At 36.6% G+C, this 21,674-nt stretch overlaps 1 protein-coding gene across 4 annotated transcripts in view; it reads left to right on the forward strand.

The window, feature by feature from the left end:
• CNKSR2 (connector enhancer of kinase suppressor of Ras 2) overlaps window positions 1-21,674 on the forward strand; it is a 258,302-nt gene that overhangs the window by 185,878 nt on the left and 50,750 nt on the right. For all 4 annotated transcript variants that reach the window (XM_065900458.1, XM_065900459.1, XM_065900460.1 and 1 more), the window contains 4 exons: window positions 11,731-11,779; window positions 12,199-12,371; window positions 14,550-14,623; window positions 14,918-14,989. In XM_065900458.1, the coding sequence (XP_065756530.1) occupies window positions 11,731-11,779; window positions 12,199-12,371; window positions 14,550-14,623; window positions 14,918-14,989 (368 nt within the window). The remainder of the gene's footprint in view (window positions 1-11,730; window positions 11,780-12,198; window positions 12,372-14,549; window positions 14,624-14,917; window positions 14,990-21,674) is intronic.

The raw sequence follows: 21,674 nt of genomic DNA on the forward strand, positions 1-21,674 counted from the left end.
AAAGCTATGTACCTAGACCATCTTATCTTAGCCAGTTGTTGAATCTCCTTCACTTAGTTGCATTTTAGCGTCATGTCCTCAATTTTTATCAGATGGCTGATACAAGAAACAGCCATATGAAATTCACTTCTTTGTTTGCTAGTAAAATATTTTTGAGGAGGTTGTATTTTTCCCTTGTGCCCCCCATATATATTTGTATAATTGGGTAAGAGCTTTGGCTCCCTGTGATTATGATGTATATAAAGTATCTGATACAGTGTCTGGCACTATGGTAGTGCACAAATATTCTTAGCATCCTTCCTCCAACCATACTACCAAAATGTCCTCACCAGTGGGCTGAGAACAAGCCAAACCCTAATCTAGGTGCATTTGAGGCAACGAGTTCTGGAGAAGTGGCAGCAAACATCAGGCCCTGCAGAAATCTAATTTTTCATATCTGAGCTTGCATAAATTGCTTGCTTTCTCTTACTCAGTTTTCTCATTTACAAAATGAGCATGGCACTGAAAAGAGGACTATGGAAAATGCCATCTAAATTGACAGCATCATGATGATTTGATTCCTGTTGCAAACACAAATTTTTTTTAAAAATCTCCCCATCAAGTTCTTTTTTCTCTTCTGTTAGATAAAACCAATTTTGCTTTTTTAGTCTTAAAATCATGTCATACTAGATGGTTCAGTATGGAAGAGAAGGAAGAGTATGATTTATCTCTCAGTTATTTTACTATAAAATGAGTTGCATATAGTGACTTTTGAAACTTCCTAAACTTAACTTTGATTTTTTTTTTTTTTTTTTTTTTTTTTGCGGTACGCGGGCCTCTTACTGCTGTGGTCTCTCCAGACGCACAGGCTCAGCAGCCATGGCTCACGGGCCCAGCCGCTCCGCGGCATGTGGGATCTTCCTGGACCGGGGCACGAACCCATGTCCCCTGCATTAGCAAGCAGACTCTCAATCACTGCGCCACCAGGGAAGCCCCTTAACTTTGATTTTTATCCAATGTTATCTTTGAGAGAGTTTCTGTTAAGGAAAGGCAATCTCTGGATCAAGAAAACTGCAGCTAAACTAGCCGATGTAGAAACATTTGAAGTGGTTGTCTGGGAGAGCTTATCTATTCTATAAGAGCAAAGGTCTCAGAGTAAGAGCCTGATAAACATACTCTTAGCCATAAAGGTATTTAGAGAAAAACTGGCATTCTTGGAATGAATTACAGTGACGTGGCAAGAATTCCGTGATGAGAAAATATGTACAATCTGTCAGAGCAACAAACCTAGAAATGAAGGTGACCCAAAACTCTTTAGTTTCAGATTCTTAAAAATGAAGCCATAAAGTCAGTAGCCAGAAAATTTTCCAGTAATTTTGATTGTCATAAAACTGCTGACAAAATTATCATGCCATATACATTGACTTTATTTGAGATTCTTAGGTTTTGTACATACTTCATTAGAGGTGATTCTTTTGTATTATTTTTTCTCTTTTTTCTTTTACATATAATTTATTTCCTTGTCATTTAGTAGCCGTCAGGAGGCAAATCTGGTTCTCTCAATTTTTTCCGGTCATAAACGTTTCTTTGTCATAAAAGATGGGCAAGCCTACCCTGATTTCTCTGACACCTAAATGTCGACAGTTTGTCAAACAGAAGTGTCAGGAGCAGGCGCTGTCCTAGTTCTGCTTTTCAGCTATTTGAACTTTCTGCCTCTGTCTCATTTTGTACACATTAATCAAGCACCCCAAAATAGCTGTATCTAATATGGCTGGTGATAAGTACTTTCCATACATGGTGGAGCTTAAGCATAAACTAAGCGCCTTTCAGTGAATAATCTAGCATTGTGTTAAGATTGACACTGATTGCAGGTATACATAATTCCTAAAACATCAGTAATTGTGTGTACATTGGTAACTAGCCATTTTTCCCTTTAAGTCAGGATCATGTACAGTTAGTGCACTGTGAGATATTCTAAGAGCATCTGGTCCAAGTCTCTGGTCTTGCAGATGAGGAAATTGAGGTCAAGATTAGTTTCAGTGACATGTCCATAGTCATATCACTGGAATATGGAGAACTAGACGTCAGGTCTCCAGATCACTACCACAGTACTGTTCTCCTGGTACTGTGCATTCCGTTCTTGCTGAAACATAAACATTCAAAGTGTATCACTCCAGCTGGTGTGTTGAGAATAGGCTGGAGGTGGCTGGGGGTAGTGTGGAAGCAGGAAGACAAGTTAGGATCTGGCCAATTCAGGTGAGAGATGATAGGGGCTTAGCCCTGGGTGCTAAAGTGGAAGAGGTGAGAAGGGCGTGGACTCTGGATATGTTTTGAAGGGAAAGTGGACAGGATGTGCTGACAAATTGCATATGAGATGCCATAACTCATAGCCTCACCATCCGCACACATAGGTGGTCAGTTAACTGTTCGATTCATGCTTTCAATAGAAAATTATATGTCAGTTCCAGTGTTAGGAGTTGAGCAGAGAGTGGTGAGCTAAGCAGATGGTTTCTGCCTTTGTGGAAACTAATGCAGTAGTTTAAAACCACACGTTGAGAAAGTGAACCAAGTAATTTTAAGGCATTGCATAATAATCAGCAGTGTGTCAAGTGAAAATTGCATAACACAATGAATCAGCTCCTGTGTGAAGAATTAGTGGAGAGGCAGGCTTGCCTTATTTGGATCACTGGTTTCCTCATCAGTATTGACATAGGGTTTTATGGTTGTGCTGAGTTCAATTAACACTGTTAATAGGTTTGGAATAAAATATGATTGCAGTCCCATCCTTGTCTAACTTGGCTGAGCCTTATTACCTTTCTGAACCTTAGTTTCTATCTCATTTGCAAAATTAAAATGTTAACATGAGCCTTCGTCTCATGAAGATATGATTGATGGTTGTGAAAAAAAACCTGCAAATCTTTTTTTTAAATCCACAGAGCAGTATAACTTGCTAATTAAAATCAACAAAAGCATGAAAATTAGAGATTGATAAGATGTTACTGGCTTGCTTATCTCCATTAATATAAAAGTGGCATCCTAATATCTTTTTATTTTATAGAATCTTTCCACATAGCCATGTACTTATATCACATGGGAGGTTCTCATAAATGGATGTCTTCATGTCAGAAGCAGTTTTTCTTTTCTCTCACATGGTTACCATGACTACAGAATATTTGCTTGAGAGGCAATATTGCACAGAGTGGTTAGAACGGGTTTTGGGATTGTTAGACCTGGGTTTGAACTTTGACTCTGCCACTACCTGTGAGCTCCTGAGCAAGTTGTTTACTCTCAGTTTTCTCCTCTTTGAAATGGCATTAATGATCACCATGGAACAAATTTATTGTAAGGATTAAGATTGATAACTGATATAAAGTCCCTAATACTGTGCCTCACACATAAGCCCTCAGTACATGATAATTATTACGATCCAAGAATGACAGTTCCTGTTTCCCAAGGGTGGTGACTTTTGTAACCCTTCCTAACCATTCACCACTATAATCGCTCTTCTTCCCACCTTACCACTTACTGTCCAATAGGAAAGGGGAATTGTCTTATGGAATCTTGTATAAGATTCACTTACCTCCCTCCTTCGGAATCTGATATGCATGATATTGTTTTGATGAAACACTGACCCTGCCCAACCTGAGTTTGACCTTCTCTAAATTCCCCCCAACTACTGCCTTTTTGTTCTTGTTTGACTCATAATTTATTAGCATGCTTGTTATTTTTAAAAGCATGCTTATTTTTGAGTGTGTGTAGAGCCATTTTCAGTCAATATAAAGTCAGGTTAACTTTATTGACAGAATCCAGAGCAAGCTCACCCACTGCCCTCAAAGACCCAGCGTGTATGCAGTGCCTCATCCCCACCCCATTCCACGCAGAGTTTCTCTTTCGTGCACTAGAATGGCAAGACCACCATCAACAGTAAACTTGTTCAGTTCTATGCTGTTATTTCATGTAAATGGAAGATTTCTTGATATACTATTTACTCCCATTACCATCTTACCCCACTTGCTCATATTTAGACTTTTTCTGCTGACACACAATAATGAGAAAGTAAGGGAAAATACGTTTCTTTGTGAAGTATTTAAATCTCAAAGGCTCTTGTTTATTTGTTTATTAAAAAGATTAAATATGTGGAAATAGTTGTCATTTGTCCCAAGAGTTTCAAATTGCTAAGCACCTTTTCTTACGTATAAGAAATAAGCTATGGGCTCCCCTGGTGGCGCAGTGGTTGAGAGTCTGCCTGCCAGTGCAGGGGACGCGGGTTCGTGCCCCGGTCCGGGAAAAACCCACATGCCGCGGAGCGGCTGGGCCCGTGGGCCATGGCAGCTGAGCCTGCGCGTCCGGAGCCTGTGCTCCGCAACGGGAGAGGCCACAACAGTGGGAGGCCTGCATACCTCAAAAAAAAAAAAAAAGAAAAAAAAAAAGAAATAAGCTATTGGTTTGACTAGTCACTGAAGAAATCTTGGAACTTTGCAGAAAATTACAGTAAGAGGAAGTTGCTATATTGCAACAAGAGAGTATTTTGATTGCAAATTTTTCTGTAAGTGTGGCAATTTGCAACTTGAGAAGAATTTAATAGTAGCTGAGCTTTCAAAATGTAACACAGAAACTGTCATTTTCTTCCACAATTAAAATAAGTGCTTCTGAAAGTTTCAGGATAAGAATGACCCAAATTACCCTCCCCCTCACTTCCTCATCCAGAAGAGGGGGGAATAGAGTTTGAACAGAACATCTGTGGACAAAATGAAAGACAAATGCTCTTTTCAGGCAACTGTCTGAAAAAGGAATCTTTTATAGCCAAACAGAATACTGTTGCATGCATCGCCATGGTTAAGAAGAGGATCAACAATGCTTTCATAATGGCCTTTTATTTTAGCACATTCTATTTTTATGGATTGAATTGTGATTTCAACACATCCATTCATAATTCATCATATAATTATATGCATAAATATCTTTTGACACATTTAATGCGCTTTTGCCCGCCACATCTTGAATTCAACTTTAAACTGTTAAGTGCAGTAAGACAATCTCATTACAAGTAATGTTAAAGGAGATTGGATGAAAAGGAATTTTTTCTTATCTACCAAAAGGAGCAGTCTACTAAAGAACAGAACATCAGTAATATGCTGTACATGGATTACTGGAGAAAAGACACCTGGCTTGTTTATTGCCCCCCCCAGGACTTCAGGTTAAAACAATCAGTTAATTAAGACTACATCCTGTGTTCTTTGCTGGTGGTTTGTTCAACTTTTATGCACTCAACCAGTATTTATTTAGTACTTCCTCTGTCTTACACAGAGGAAGTACTAAAATCCCTGTTCTAGTCAAAGGATAAAACAGTGCATGAAACAGTCAGGATTCCTCTTCTTTCATATAGTTTATATTTGGAGGGAAGGCTGAGTAATAAACAAGAAATATAAGTACTTTTGGTAATGTTAAGTTCTAAGGAGAGAAATAAAGCAGGGAGGGAAAACAGGAAGTGTTGAGGACGATAAGGGTAACAATTTTAGATAGGGAAGCCTGGGAAGAATTTACTAAAAAGGAAGCATTTGACTCATGATCTGAAGGAGGTAAGGGAGTAAGCCACAAGAGTATTGCTACCAAACCCAGGTTCGGCTGCTTGCTGCTCATAAGCCAATAATTCGAGAGGCAAGTGTCGGTAGAAAGGAAAGGTGCTTTAATCAGAAAAGCTGGCAATCTGGGGAGAAGGTGGACACGTGTCCAGAAACCAACTCTGAAGATTCTGGTCAGCAATGACAGTTTTTAAAGGGAAAAATGGGGGTGAAGAATCTCAGTGGATCGTCAAGGCAGGAGGTTGCGTTCTGCATCATTCTCCATCGGGTGCAGACTGGCTGACTCTTTCTTCACATGTTATCTTGCCTGCATGATCTGCCTGCAGGAGTGCTAAGGGAGCTTTTGGGGGTAGAGAGCTAGTCATTTTTTAACTGCTTCATTCTTCATTCTTTCTTCTTTTTATCTAGGAAAAGAATCAACAAGTTAGACAAGGCTTGGTGTGCACTCAGGAGAGCATAGGTCAGGAGTTAGTTTCAATTGCTTACTGATCTCATTCCTATAATTGAGTTCTTTTAAGTTTAGAGGGGAACAGAAATGGGCAAACAGGAAAGGGGCAAAAGAGCTGCTTTCAGTATCTGAGCAAACATTTCAGACAGAGGGAACAGCAAGGGTCTAGGCCCTGAGATGGGACTCCACTCAGCATAATCTAGGAAGAGCAAGTGTGGCTGGAGCAAAGTTAGTAAGGGTAGGCGCAGGAAGCAGAGGTAACAGGGGCCAGGTCATACAGGGCCTTCAGGGTCAGTGGAAGGATTTGGGCATTTATTCAGAGTGAGATGAGAAGCCATTGGAGAGTTTTCATGATCAAATCATATTTTAACAGGATCACTCTGACTCTTATGTTAAAAATAGAAGATACGAGAGCAGAGGGAGGGAGAACAGTGAGGAGATATTTTAGTGATGCAGGTGAGGGATGATGGTGGCTTAGACCAAGGTGATAGTAGTAGTAGAGATGGTAAGAAAAAGTCATATTGTGAACATATTTTGAATACAGAGCTGATACAGCTTTCTGGTGGATTGACTATGGGCTGTAAGAGAAGGGAAGGAGTCAAGATTGACTCTGGTATTCTGGGTGTGAGCCACTGTGGGGAGAAGTGGAATTGCCGTTTACTAAGGTATAGAAGACCAGGAGAGGAGCAGATTCGGTTGATGGGTGGTGGATATCATGAGCTCAGTTTTGTACACATTAAATCTGTTGAGTTAGGCAGCCTGCAGCTCAGTCAAGAAATCCCGATTGACTATATAAATTCATAAGTAGCTAAGGCTCAGGGTTTGTAAACATTCTTAGAGAGAAAGTTCAAAGAACTTTCACCCAGCTGCTCCCTACAATAAACAGAAAGTGCTAGTGATGGTGTTAGAAAGATTTTATCGAATGATGATTCAGGAAAAAAGATTAAAATACGTTTTTTAAGAGAATGGACCTTCACAAATGTTTACAAAAGGAGTCTATTTTTGGTGGTCAGTACGCCTTATGAGCTTATACTTTGATTTTTCTCTCTCTCTCTGTCTCTCTGTCACACACACACACACACACACACACACACACACACACACACACACTACCCCAAACACAAAAAGATACAGTCATGGTCAAAAACAAGATCTAGTCTCCAAGGACTAGAAGAAAGAACAAAATTGCACACAACAATAAATGGGAAGTAAAGCCATATACCTGGTAGGCTCTGAGTCCAGAAAGAGCTAGAAATGACTGGGAGTCTACTCTAATGGGGATCAGAGAACAAATGGACCACAGCTATGTCAGGAAACTGAAGATTGACTCACTGGGTGAAACCAACTGGGAAGGCAAGCAGAGCTTCCTCACCCACGAGTATAAGGAGGTTGAATAAAGATAGAGCAATTGACCAGAGCGCTGACTCTTATAAGGTGATTCTTTCCTTAGTAAATGGAAATTATGGGAAATCCAGAGAACCCCTTAAAATAAAATTTGAAATAATAACAAGATGATTAAGGACACTGAATATTCAGAAGCACTAATACCAACTAGACATCCTGGATGTGTAAGATATAGTCAGTGAAATAAACACTCTATAGGTAAGATATACTTTAGACTGTTTAAAATCAGAGATAGAATTAGGAAATTGGCAAACAGCAGACTGAATTCACCTAAAAAGCATTGCAGAAATATGAAAGACACATAGATGATAAATTGAGAGGTACCAACATAAGTCTAGAGACAAAAAGAGAGAGACTAGTAAAGAAGGCCCTTTGAAGAGACAATGCCTGAGAATTTTCAGAATTGAAGAAATAACACCTTCAAGTACAACACAATGAATGTGAAATGAGATTAATTAAAATCATTTATAACCTAGACACATCATAGAGCAATTGCAGAATATCAGGGATAAAGAGGAAAATATTTTAAAAGCTACAGTGAGACTAAAGACAAATTATAACTAATGACAGAGTAGCTACAGATTTTTTATTTATTTATTTATATTTGGCTGTGTTAGGTCTTTGTTGCTGCGCATGGGCTTTCTCTAGTTGTGGCGACTGTGGGCTACTCTTCATCGCGGTGCACGGGCTTCTCATTGCAGTGGCTTCTCTTGTTGCAGAGCATGGGCTCTACGCATGCGGGCTTCATTAGTTGTGGCACGCAGGCACAGTAGCTGTGGCTCGCGGGCTCTGGAGTGCAGGCTCAGTAGCTGTGGCGAATGGGCTTAGTTGCTCGACGGCACATGAGATCTTCCCAGACCAGGGTGTGAACCCGTGTCCCCCGCATTGGCAGGCAGATTCTTAACCACTGCGCCACCAGGGAAGTTCCTAGCTACAGATGTCTTAAGGGCAATGATAGACGCTAAAAGAAAATAAAGTGATATATTCAGAATGCAGAGGGAAAATTATTTTCAACTCAGAATTCTATGCCCAGCTAAGGTATTATTTTATTTAAGAGTAAAGGGTTTTTATATTTTCAAACATAAAAATCTAGCAGTGTTTGCTACTCACAGACTGCTATGAAAGAACTTCTAAAAGACATACTTACTTGAGCATGAACCTGGAAGAAGAGTGATCTGAAACTAAGAAGAAAAATACAGAAATAAAATATATTACAAATTTTCTGTCTCATGAGAAAAACATTCATCATCAGTAAAGCAAAGATTCCAGGCCTCTTTCTTTTTGAACTTGGTCATAATACCTTATATGATCTGCTGTGTTATCCATTATAGTCATGTATCTGTTCTTAATGTCTTGCTCTTATTAAATATTTTATGATATCACTAGAAACTGGGAAAAATGATAACAATTAAATATCTATCACTCGGAATGAATAATTCCATCAGTTCTACTAGAAAAGACTACACAAGATTGTAAATCTGCACCTCAAGGTGTTTAATCATACTTGCTGATAACATGAGGAAACCTTCACTGTCAGGATTTATTTATATGTATGAATAATGAGCAATTTCTGATACAAGTTTTTAAGGAATCTTTGAATCTGTTTCAGGGGTCCCCAAATCACCCACATGTCCAGTGATTCACTAGGACTCAGAAGCCTCAACATATAGTTGTACCACAGCTAAGATTTTATTATAATGATGCAGCAAGGGTATACAGCCAGATCATCAGTAAGGAAAAAATGCTACACATGAAATCTGGAGAAATCCACGTGCAGGTTTCCTGTGCTCTCTCCTTCTCATGACAGATCATGCAGAGTGCACACTTCCCCAGCAGCAAAAATACAGTCACATGGGGGTAGTGTCTCTGCCCAGGGGAGCCCATTGAAGACTCAAGTACCCAAGGATTTTAATGGGTTGGTTACATAGGCATCCTCTGCCTAGCAACTACTTTTCCTTTCCTGAAATGAAAGCAAGTGTTGAGTCCCCAGGTGGGCAAAATCATCTTATCGCTTAGGGAAGCTTCATGTCAGTACAGGGAACTGTTTGCCAGCCAAGTTCCCATATGTCAGCTGAGGGCTAACCTTGCAAGCAGGCCTTTCTAAAATAGCAGGCTCAGGCCTGCTATATTACTCTTTTCTACACAGAGACCTATTTCCTTAAAGGTAGTTTTCATTGTTTTTTCCATTACTTTCAAAAGCATATAATTAACATTTTCATTTTAGAAAATGTCACATCACTTGGAAAAATAATGACGTCTCTCTTAAGAGAACTTCATTGTAATAGTTACAATATTTTAAAAAGGAATGATGGATAAATCTGTATTGTGTGCCTAGGAGTTCTTAGGTTCCAACGATATGTATACTGATTATACTCTGCAATCATGATGAGTATGAGAATATATTTTTATAGGGAAAGAAAAGATAATCTTGTTAAAAAAGAAAACGTGGAGAGCGTAAAATATGTTTTTGTGTAGATTTTAAAGTAGACCTTAAGGTTCTAAGAAATAACGTGAAAAAGCATAGGAAGTACATTATATAACTCAATTCTTTTGAGCTGTCTGTTATCCATGTAGCTTCCTAAAAACAAACCACCCCCATCTTTGTCATTTTTAAAAATAATGAGCTGTAAAATTATAATGATTACTTGTGGAAACACAAAAGGAAAAAACCCAATCAGTAATTTTACAGCCAAACAATTTAGGGAAAATAACTAAATGTAAATTAACTATACTTAAGCACACTAGCCTGAGTTATTATTTTGAAGCAAAGTGCACTCAAGAAAATTAACATAGCATGATGGGTTTTATCTTTTATGCTCTCTCTCTAAAATTGATTGTGAATTTCTGTAGCCATGGATCCTGCAAAGTTTTATACACACACACATCCCGCATATATATGTATTTATATTACTTTGACAATTGGGTGATTATTTCTGCATTACACTGAATGTCAGCAAATTATCTGACCCTTATCTTTAGGACTGATATCCACCCATAATATTATATTCCTAAGAATTATGTAAACCATATATAAATCATGCAAATTATTATGTAAGTAGAATGTTATTTTACAAGCAAAGATACTAAATAAGGAAGTATGTCACAGAATACGAATTTACTTTATAAAACCAAGACCAGCAAATTTTATGTAGACAAAATCCAATTGCCCCTTACAGATACGAAGAAGAATCTGTTACCTAAAATTCGTTTTGAAGGATTATCTGTGAATTAAAATTGCACATGCAATCTCTCTACCCTGTTAGCTAGCTAATCATATGAACATAATTAACCTTATTTAGACCAGTGAACGATCTAGTTTAGTAGACTGTCTGACTGGAACCAGTGATTTATAGTCATTAATTGAAAGCTAGACCAGTCATACAGTTGTGGGTTTTTCTATTAAGACAGTACGCTGTTCTGGTCCTTAGCGTGGAATAGACTGATAGGTGGGTTTAACTGAGATGGTTGTTAGCTAGGCGAGTATGATGCAGGAAGTATATAGCTCAAGGAAATGGTCATAACGATGTCCCATGGAAAGCAAGTGGAAGAATAGAAATAAAGGCACAAAAGGTGGCAAACTCAATAAATTGGATGCCTCAATGAAGATTTTCTAAAAATTGCTGGGTTGGAGGTATTATACTATGTAAAACGGAGAATGGAGGCAGTTGTTGGAGTATGCTTAAGAGTAACAAATATAGGGTCATGGGGGTGGGTAGCTGAAGATTGGAGAAGTAAAGAACGTTAGAGATGAGGGACTGAGAGAGCCAACATACTGACATCACCTACATGAAGGTTAGTTCCCCATAATAGAGACAGAAGTAGGTGTGAGAAGAAAATATTGATTCAAGTGCTGAAATATTTAGCAACTGAGGGGGAGGGCCTAGGAGATCAGTAGCTCATGGTGGCTTATGGTATATAATGAAATTCAAAGGAACAAGTGATAGTCATATTTGCTTGACAACTTCATAAGATTTTGTGAGAATCAAATGAGATATTGCCTGAGAAAGCACTATAAACCCCTAAGAAAGGTAGTGCTCTGCATATATGAGCCCTCAGTTTCAGCCGTGCTTTGTGTCCCTATTTCTCTGCCTACAAAATAAAGACCAAGATAATATTATTCTCTCCTGCTTCATGAGAAAGTAGAAAGTTTGGCGGCATGTTATATATGAATTTGTTTTGAGTCTTTGGAAAAAGAAGGTACTTTTGCTGACCGGGGTTCAGAGTCACCGTTCAGCTTTTGAGTGTTTTCTGCAGCTTGTTGGGACTCCGATGGCACCCTGCATATCACATAACATTCTTCCCTATCTTTGATTTCAGACATTTCAGCAGTCTTCTCTGCAGCACAAATCAAAGAAGAAAAACAAAGGTAAGAAAAGGAAATGAAACATTTAGCTGCTTAGTTTGCACTGGGATAATCACCAGCACAGTTCACCCATCCTCTCTTGCCTGAGCCCAGTGTGGTTTGGAAGAGAACAACCCCCTAGCACAAGAGCTACCAAGACCGGCTTCTCCTTCAGGTCAATTACGATACAAGGTACCTTTTGCAACACATGGTCTCAACAGGTTTTCAGACTGGGATCACGCACTTCAGATTAAATTGTATGTCACTCATGTGGGCGAAAAGGTATTAAAATTTTCCATAGTTTTGTATTCTGATACAAAGAGAAAATAAGAATTTTTAAGGTTGTTAAGTATCCAGACTTATTTTTATAATCTATAGATTAACCTTCTACCTTCACACATATACAAAATTTAAAGAGCATTTTTACCCACTATTATCTTTAGGTCCTATAGCCGGCAAGAGCAAAAGACGAATTTCTTGCAAAGATCTGGGCCGTGGTGACTGTGAGGGCTGGCTTTGGAAAAAGAAAGATGCGAAGAGTTATTTTTCACAGAAATGGAAGAAATACTGGTTTGTCCTAAAGGATGCATCCCTATATTGGTATATTAATGAGGAGGTAAGACAAAGCACATTTTGTTTTCTCATTCATTTTATCTTTAACCAAAAGAGTCATCGTTTTGAGACTTACATTTTAAAATCATATCATCATCTTAAGGCTAATTCAGGAGACTTCTGCTGGTTATTTTTCAGTCTGCCTTCTTAAAATGGTTGCATTGTGGGGTTCTGGAAAGGCACTTGTCTCAATTATTCTAATGTAGCAACATATTTGAAATATGGATAATGTATAGTAAAATTCTGTATATCTAATTAAAAATACCAAACTAATTCAAGCAATAGCTTACTCAAGAGGATTATACATGGAAATTTGATAAAGATTTTTAAATGTCTTGCTTTTGTTCAAAGTTTTAAAATTTTTTCTGTTTGCTTTTTTGGGAGGAAGTCCTTTAGGAAGTTAATTAAATTAATACCACCTGCATTTGTTTCAGTTTTTCTTAAGGAGTAAATGAACTAGTAGACTAGTTTCAAAAATCTTCAAGTATTCATTTCATTTGGCCCAATAGGGACAGCAGGGGGAGGGTATATAATACATGCCAGTTGTTCTTATGATTTCCTGTTTCATTTCCAGTAAACAGATTTATATCCAGAGTAATTATATAACCTGTCACATATCACAACAGATATAGAGTATACCTTATTTTTTGATATTCCCTTAACTCTACATTTGCTTCCTTTGCCATAGCCATCTATCAGTTCACCTTAAGTTTTTTATTTTTTTATTTTTATTTTTTTTACATCTTTATTGGAGTATAATTGCTTTACAATGGTGTGTTAGCTTCTGCTCCACAACAAAGTGAATCAGCTATACATATACATATGTTCCCATATCTCTTCCCACCTTAAGTTTTTTAAACAAAAATTTCTATTGTTAGCTTTTTTTTTTTCATAAAAATGTATGTGGTTTAATGTAGTGTGCTGGCTAAAAACTTTTTGTATGCCAATCAAGTAGTATAAAAACATAACGTCTTTATGTTTCTCTTTATTTTAGATCACTTGTAGATTGTCTGCTGAATGCTTTTCTGTCTTTCAGAGTTTAATGGGGAGATCATAACTACCCCAAAAGTATTTTAAATTGTTCAAAATTTTTAATTTTAACATTAAAGACATCAAGGGTAACATAACACAAATCAAAGAGATTTGAGACTATTGTATTTACCCTAAGATTGGAAGAAAAAAATGCTCAAATATTGAAAAATATTGGAGGTTATACTGCTCTTGCATATAACACACACGTTTTAGTCACTATCATTAGCATCAAATTTTATTAAGTTTTACATATAAACATACACACACATACTAAAAGAATTGAGAACCCCTATTCTTTTTCTTTGAGATGGCAGATTGGGAGTATGATGTCTCTTGAACTTGATATATAAGGAGCCGTGAACTGGTACAGCACAGATCAAAGTTTGGGAGTAAAAGTCTGACGAGTTGGCTCATGAACATGAAAGGGACAACAACATTTAAAGGGTTTAGCCAAAAATAATCTTAGCCTAGTTGTAATAACTTGCATCTGATGTAAGATTTTAGATAATTTCCTGTCTTGTATTCCCATCCCACATTGGGGGGGGGGGCATTTTGTGGGTTTCATTCAGTTTTCCAAGTGAAACATGACTTTTATGTATATATAACATGTAAACCAAGTCAGATATTTGAAAAGCAAATTAATCTCTTCATTTGTAAAATCTTGAGTACACAAAATAATTATTTAATTCAGGTTTAAGAGATTTTTTTTTGGAGACAGAAAAGGAATTGAATTAGTAAATGTCCCTACATTTTATATCTGAACATTTAAAATGGTAGAAAATTGAATTGTAAATGTGGACTACAGTTATTTTATATGTTATAAATGTGTACGTACATTCTGAGGGAAAAATTACTTATAAAACAGGTTTCACTTTGAGAATTAAAATTTTTTCTATCTTTATTTTAATATAAAAAGGATTTTTAAACATTGCTGTATGTATTTTAATTTGTACTATTCTGAATGTTCAAAATATACCTTCAATTTAATGGACTATAACAGGTAAGACTGAAATTTTGATCTCTAAAATGTCTAATTTAAAGGATTAAATGAACTGATTTATTAGTATAGATATTTAAGGCATAGTTGTATAGTAGCACCAGCTTCAAACCTTTATATATAATACCCTAAACAAGAGTGTTGCCTCTTTAGGATGAAAAAGCAGAAGGATTCATCAGTCTGCCTGAATTTAAAATTGATAGAGCCAACGAATGCCGCAAGAAATAGTAAGTTGATTTTATTTGGGGCGAGGGAGAGAAAGGAAGGGTAGTTTTGTTTTTTTTTTTAATTTCTAGCTTTTAAATTATAGGTTGCTCGTCTAATGCTTTCAAATTGAGGTAATAAGAAAGCAGTTTTGTGGGCAGAAAATTGAATTTTTCACTCATTTCTGTCATCACAGCAGAAGCATTATATATGTGAACTCAGATTAGATCTGAGGTAATTTTTATCCATAAAAATTGTTTGGTTCTAACTTATTTCCCAATTTGAAATAAATAAATGTACTCTGTTTCCTTTTGCAGTGCATTCAAAGCCTGTCATCCTAAAATCAAAAGCTTTTATTTTGCCGCTGAGCATCTTGATGATATGAACAGGTAAAGTTACTTAAATTTCAGAATACTTAGAAAGTCAGTTAGGCTTAGATTTCTGTTTTCCACATCAATGCCTAGAGAATAATGTCACTGAAGTTTCTAGATCAGTTTAAAATAAAATGGACCCAGCCATAGCTCCACGTAGCCATACCTAATTTTAAAGAATGGCATTTTAAAAAGTCAAAATAAACTCATTGACTTTTTGTCAAGTTTACCAAAAATGTGCCAGAATCCATGTATAGGCCCAAAAGAAAAATCCACTGTAGAAAAAAAAAAATTTGTTAAGTCCACTTCAAGAATATGTCTTCAAATTTATTCCCAAGTGAGGAAAAAAGGATACCCACAAAAAAAGCTGACTTTTCGGGCTTCCCTGGTGGCGCAGTGGTTGAGAGTCCGCCTGCCGATGTAGGGGACACGGGTTCGTGCCCCGGTCCGAGAAGATCCTGCCGCGGAGCGGCTGGGCCCGTGAGCCATGGCCGCTGAGCCTGCGCGTCCAGAGCCTGTGCTCCGCAACGGGAGAGGCCACAACGGTGAGAGGCCCAAGTACCACAAAAAAAAAAAAAAAAGCTGACTTTTCCAAGTGCTGAGCATTTATGACAGAATATCCATCTCAATAACTTAGGCATAGGCATAGTTGGTGTATCTCTCTGTCACCTTTCTTCTATCACTGGACAGGATTGTGCAGCCAATCCTGTGGTTATTTGGTGGCTCTGGGAAAATCTGGATATATATTTTTTCATTATCTACAACATACTGCTTCTTGTTTCCATTTTGGCTCTTATGAGTTTGATCCTTTCTTCCTTTTTCTTTCCTTTCTCCTTTCCCTTTTCTAGATTTGTAGAAATTGGATTTAAGATTCAAAATTTTCCCCTTCACAGGTCTTCAGTAGGCAGTGCATGTTATATATATGATGTGCCAACAGTTAGGAAGACGCAGAATAGCATAGTGGTTAAGAGTATGAACTTTGGAACCAGGCTGTCCAAATTCCAGCCGTCCCACTTAGTAGCTGTGTGACCTTGGATATAGAACTTAACCTCTCTCTGTCAGGTATTAACTCTTTTTAAAAAATGGAGATAAAAGCCATCTCCATCCATAGAACTTTTATGAGGAGCAAATAAGAACGCATAAAGGGCTTAGAACAGTACCTGCTAAATTGTAAGTGCTATATAAGTGTTTGCTTTCAATATATATTCCTTTTATATACTTAGGGTTCTCACGCCATATAACTTTCTTTGTATATCTCTAAAGAGTTAGTGTTCAAATGTTTTTAAGCACAAAATTTTGGAGCTTCATAAATGTGCTTTAACACGCTAAATGGACACTTAATATGCTTTTATAAATAATCTTGTTCTTTGACACTTCAGGGTATAGGCGTGATTTTTCCAAACCAATGATATGAATACAAGGAGAGGGCAAAGAAAGGTGTTGAGAAAACTTGATAAAATCTTTTATAATTAATAGGAGAACTGAGCCTTTCTTTTATTGAAATATAATTGATTAACAATGTTGTGTTAGTTTCTGGTGTACAGCAAAGTGATTTTTTAATATCTTTTCTTTTCTTTTCTTTTCCATTATGGTTTATTACAAGATATTGAATATAGTTCCCTATGCTATAGAGTAGGTCCTTGTTGTTTATCTATTTTATATATAGTAGTGTGTACCTGCTAATCCCAAACTCCTGGTTTATCCGTTCCCCCCTTCCCCTTTGGTAACCATAAGTTTGTTTTCTATGTCTGTGAGTCTGTTTCTGTCTTATAAATAAGTACATTTGTATCATATTTTAGATTCCACATGTAAGTGATATCATATGGTATTTGTCTTTGTCTGACTTACTTCACTTAGTATGGTAATCTCTAGGTCCATCCAAGTTGCTGCAAATGGCATCATTTCCTTCTTTTTTAAACTGAGTAATATTCCATTGTGTATATATACCACATCTTTTTTATCCATTCATCTGTTGATGGACATTTAGGTTGCTCCCATGTCTTGACTATTGTAAATAGTGCTGCTGTGAACATTGGCGTGCATGTATCTTTTTGAATTATGGTTTTCTCCAGATATATTCCCAGGAGTGGGATTTCTGGATCATATGGTAGCTATATTTTTAGTTTTTTAAGGAAATTCCATACTGTTTTCTATTGTGGCTGCACCAATCTGCATTTCCACCAACAGTGTAGGAGGGCTCCCTTTTCTCCACACCCTCTCCAGCACTTATTGCTTATATATGTTTTGATGATGGCCATTCCTACTGCTGTGAGGTGATACCTCATTGTAGTTTTGATTTGCATTTCTCTAATAATTAGCGATGTTGAGCATCTTTTCATGTACCTATTGGCCATCTGTATGTCTTCTATGGAGAAATGTATACTTAGGTCTTCTGCCTATTTTTTGACTAGGTTGTGGTTTTTTTGTTTTTGTTACTGAGTTGTATGAGCTGTTTGTATATTTTGGAAATTAAGCCCTTGTCAGTCACATCATTTGCAAATATTTTCTCCCATTCCTTAGGTTGTCATTTTGTTTTGTTTATGGTCTCCTTTGCTGTGCAAAAGCTTATAAGTTTGATTAGGTCCCATTTGTTTATTTTTGCTTTTATTTCTATTGCCTTAGGAGACTGACCTAAGAAAACATTGCTGGGATTTATGTCAGATAATGTTTTGCCTATGCTCTCTTCTAGGAGTTTTGTGCTGTCATATTATATTTAAGTCTTTAAGCCATTTTGAGTTTATTTTTGTGTAAGGTGTGAGGGAGTGTTCTAACCTCATTGATTTACATGCAGCTGTCCAGCTTTCCCAACACCACTTGCTGAAGAGACTGTCTTTTCTCCATTTTGTATTCTTGCCTCCGTTGTCAAAGATTAATTGAGCATAGGTGTGTGGGTTTATTTCTGGACTCTCTATTCTGTACCATTGATCCATATGTCTGTTTTTGTGCCTATACCATGCTGTTTTGATTACTGTCACTTTGTAGTATTGTCTGAAATCTGGGAGTGTTATGCCTCCAGCTTTGTTCTTTTTCCTCAGGAATGCTTTGGCAATTCTGGGTCTTTTATGGTTCCATATAAACTTTAGGATTATTTGTTCTAGTTCTGTGAACTGAGCCTTGTTTGGTTTCCATAATCTTCTCTTGATTTGCATGTTACCATTCTTGAAATTTCACACTAGCCAATCAGAATTTGAAGAGCTTATTCTCAAAATGAAAATGTTTATGTACTTGTTGGGGAGGGGTGGTACTCTGTTTTGTGTTTTAACTATTTTATACTTCTACTGTTGTTGTTACTCACTATCCATTTTACCACAATTGAGCTCAATGCCCTTAGGATAAATATGAAGGATTTACATCATAACTGAGCAGAAAATAAGTGGTATATATAATCATGTCCTCTCCTACAAGATAGATCCACTAGAACACAGTTACTTCCATCCAGGAATTAACATAAATTAATCTTTCGTGATACTTGCTAATCAGGGTCTTTTTAGGTTTAGAAAATAGCCTGTTCAGAAATGCATTTTTATGAACTATAAAACCATTCTTGATCTCCATTCTCTACCCTGTATTAGCAATAACTCAGAAGTGTATGATGTCACTAACTCTTCCCTAATACTCCTGTGGATGTATCTGGTTCAGGATATCAGAGAAGAAGCTAAACCAAACCCATATGTTTCATTTTGTTGCCTTTTCTAAGCAATGGGTCAAAGAAAAAATAAATAAATCTGATCAAATATGTCATCTCCACATGGTACATTTAAGAGTGCTGTTTTATGTAAGCCTTGCCATGGTGTACTACAACCTTCAGAATTAAATTGTCCTGAAATACTGAGTCTTTCTTTAAAATTTAAGTATAGTGGACTTTTATTGTTTTGCCCGCTTTTTATTTTTTGAATAAGCATATTCCTAGTGTCTGCTTTCAATAGGCAAGTTTATTAAAAATTACTTGTCAGTAGGACGGAGGAGAGTCAGTGCTGGCAATATTCACAGAGGATTGGTGTTGGGGAGAGACAGCCTCCAACAACTTTATTTAATAAGCTGATTGTTACATAACAGCAAGATGATGTGGGTGTTGGTTCATTCTATGTGTAGTCCTTTGAAGGCACGTACCTAAGCCTTCAAGAGATGATATAGTTATAAATAATTATATTATAATAATTATAAATAAATGCCTTACCTGATTATTTCATAATTTCTAAAATATTATCATATGTATTTTTAAAATGTAGTGCTAGTTTTGACGGGACCTAGTAACTGGAATGAAAAAGCAATCCTTAGATTTAATTTTCTTCTGTAAAATCCGCATGTGTGTATACACATACATGCGCACATGCATACATATACCCAAATACATATAACATAGAATATTAAAATCTCACCATCTATTTTTTGAGTAGCTTTAAGTTTGATTGTGAGGTAATCTGCAAAAACACTTTTGAGCACCCTACCACCAATCCATCTGTTCCATCCTCAGAAATGAGCATTGAAACATTAAAAAAAACTTTTTTGCCAGCCTGTGTGAAATCTGTGGGAAGAAAACAAAACATCATGTTTCTCAAGTATTCTGAGACTTATTTATTGAATTCACTTGGCCTATGTATTCCTTTTCATGTCAGCACATATGTCCTTATAATTGTCAGGACTCATCAGTTTCTGTTTAGTGTGATTATCTTACATTTCTTCCCCAGTTCTTACTCTGGTTTCCCTCTCAGTACATTATTCTGTGTCAGCTGTTGACAGCTTCATTGGAACATTCACCATAGGCCCAATCCTCTCATCCTTAAATATTGTCTGTCTCCCTCACTGAAGTTACAGGCATCATGAAAACAGATTCTTTGTTTCATTTATCTTTCTCTATCCTCAGTGCCTAGAACAGTACCTGGCACACATTAATATTTCTTAACTCAATTAATGCATATATATCTGCTGTTCATAATAGCATATAAACACCAAACCATAACTGCAGCAAGTGTTTGGATAAGCATCTTCTAACTGAGGCCTAAGGACAACTTTATCCAAGACAGCAACAACAGTTGTGTAGCATTCAGCCTTTTGTGTCTATACATACAAGTTTACGCATACACTTTGTAAAGAGTTTTTATTGGGGACAGAATTTTTCTTCCTAAAAGTAGTTTAATTTTTTAATTGTCTTGTGGAATTTAGGAATCCTGGAGCTCATCAAAGCCAGAAATTATGTCTTATTCATTTTTGGACCCACAAAACGTAGCTCATTGTTCAGCATACAACAGGCATTTAATAAATGTTGTTGAGCTGAAAAATTAAGAAGCCTCTTTTTAGTTTCCTTATTCATCTCATGAAGACCTCACTGCTCTTTAGACTTCTGATAAAATGAAATTTCAGTGATATATTAAAAAGTATTAAATATGAAGTACTGAATTAAAATTCATTAACAAATATTCCTCTAGTGGTATCAACATCATTTCCACCCAAAAAGCACCAGGCCAGTCTTTCCTAAGAGTGCTAAGATTCACCTTGTAGTACAAATTCAACCCCTTTCTTACTACAAATGACCTACAGGCTAGATTTTAATTTTGACCTTTTACTAATGATTGGAGTCATTTTTAAAAGGTTATTTGTCATGAAGTTAACTTCTTGACTTACAGTTTATAATTTTCTGGATCATGTGTATATATCATGCTACTGAATTCATTTGATCCATTCTTTTTTCCATTTCTGCTCCAGTCCCTTCTTTACTTCCCATAGTTGAGGTGATCATTACATTGTAGGCTTTGTCAAAATAAAGTTGTGCTTTAAGTGACTTATTCTTAAAATTAAAGCTTAAATTTCCATGGATGTGATTTTGTCCATTAGAGAAACAACTTTCCTCCCTCCCTTTTCAAGATATTCTAAGTATCTGATGCACGGTTAACACCACTTGGCATAAATGACGAAATATATGAGTCACTTCAAAGAAAGTCATCTTCCACTCGACAGGGGAGATAATCTCCTAGGAGAAAAGCTTCTCAAACACAGTTTTTTTCCTAAAAACATGTTTCGATCAGATTATTCCACAATTTAATGATGTTAACTATACTAGTGATTCCAAACTTACTCAAGCTAGTTTGGAAGGTTGATTCTTCCTTACTTTCTTATTTGGGAAGCTATATGGATCATAGCTCAGGATTGACCAGTGGGAAACTGTCAGGTTAGTTTAAAGATTTTGTGATTTGATAATCTGATGCAGTGTAAACAGTTATCCAGAATAATGAACACAGGGAGAGACCTGGTGGGACAAAAGACAGAGATTGAAATAGTGCTTTGCTTCAGGCAGTTCCCTACATTGGCAATAGCAACTCTTCTGAAAGAGGAAAGAGCTAAGATTTATTTCTAAATTACTATTGTTCATGGAAATAAATTTTCAAGATCTAAACAGAGATTAAAATTGTATATGCTCGTTTTGTGTTTGGAAAAACCTAATACCCTTGAATTTAGAGACAAATTTCCAAAGTATACTACTGCTGAGCTGTGTTTCCCTTTGGATCATTAAACTTAAAGGAGATTCATCAAAACTAATATTTCATAGTAAAACATATTTTGACAGGCAAGGTCTATAGTTTTTTCCCTTCTCAGGACAAATTATATCTGATATTGTTTAAATATCTCTAAAGGAGCATTTGTTCTGAAGAAACGGAACAGCAAAAATATTTGGAGTGCTTTTACATTTAGAGCAACAGAATTAATA

This window comes from Phocoena phocoena, chromosome X, assembly GCF_963924675.1.
Source record: "Phocoena phocoena chromosome X, mPhoPho1.1, whole genome shotgun sequence".
NCBI classification, from domain to species: domain Eukaryota; kingdom Metazoa; phylum Chordata; class Mammalia; order Artiodactyla; family Phocoenidae; genus Phocoena; species Phocoena phocoena.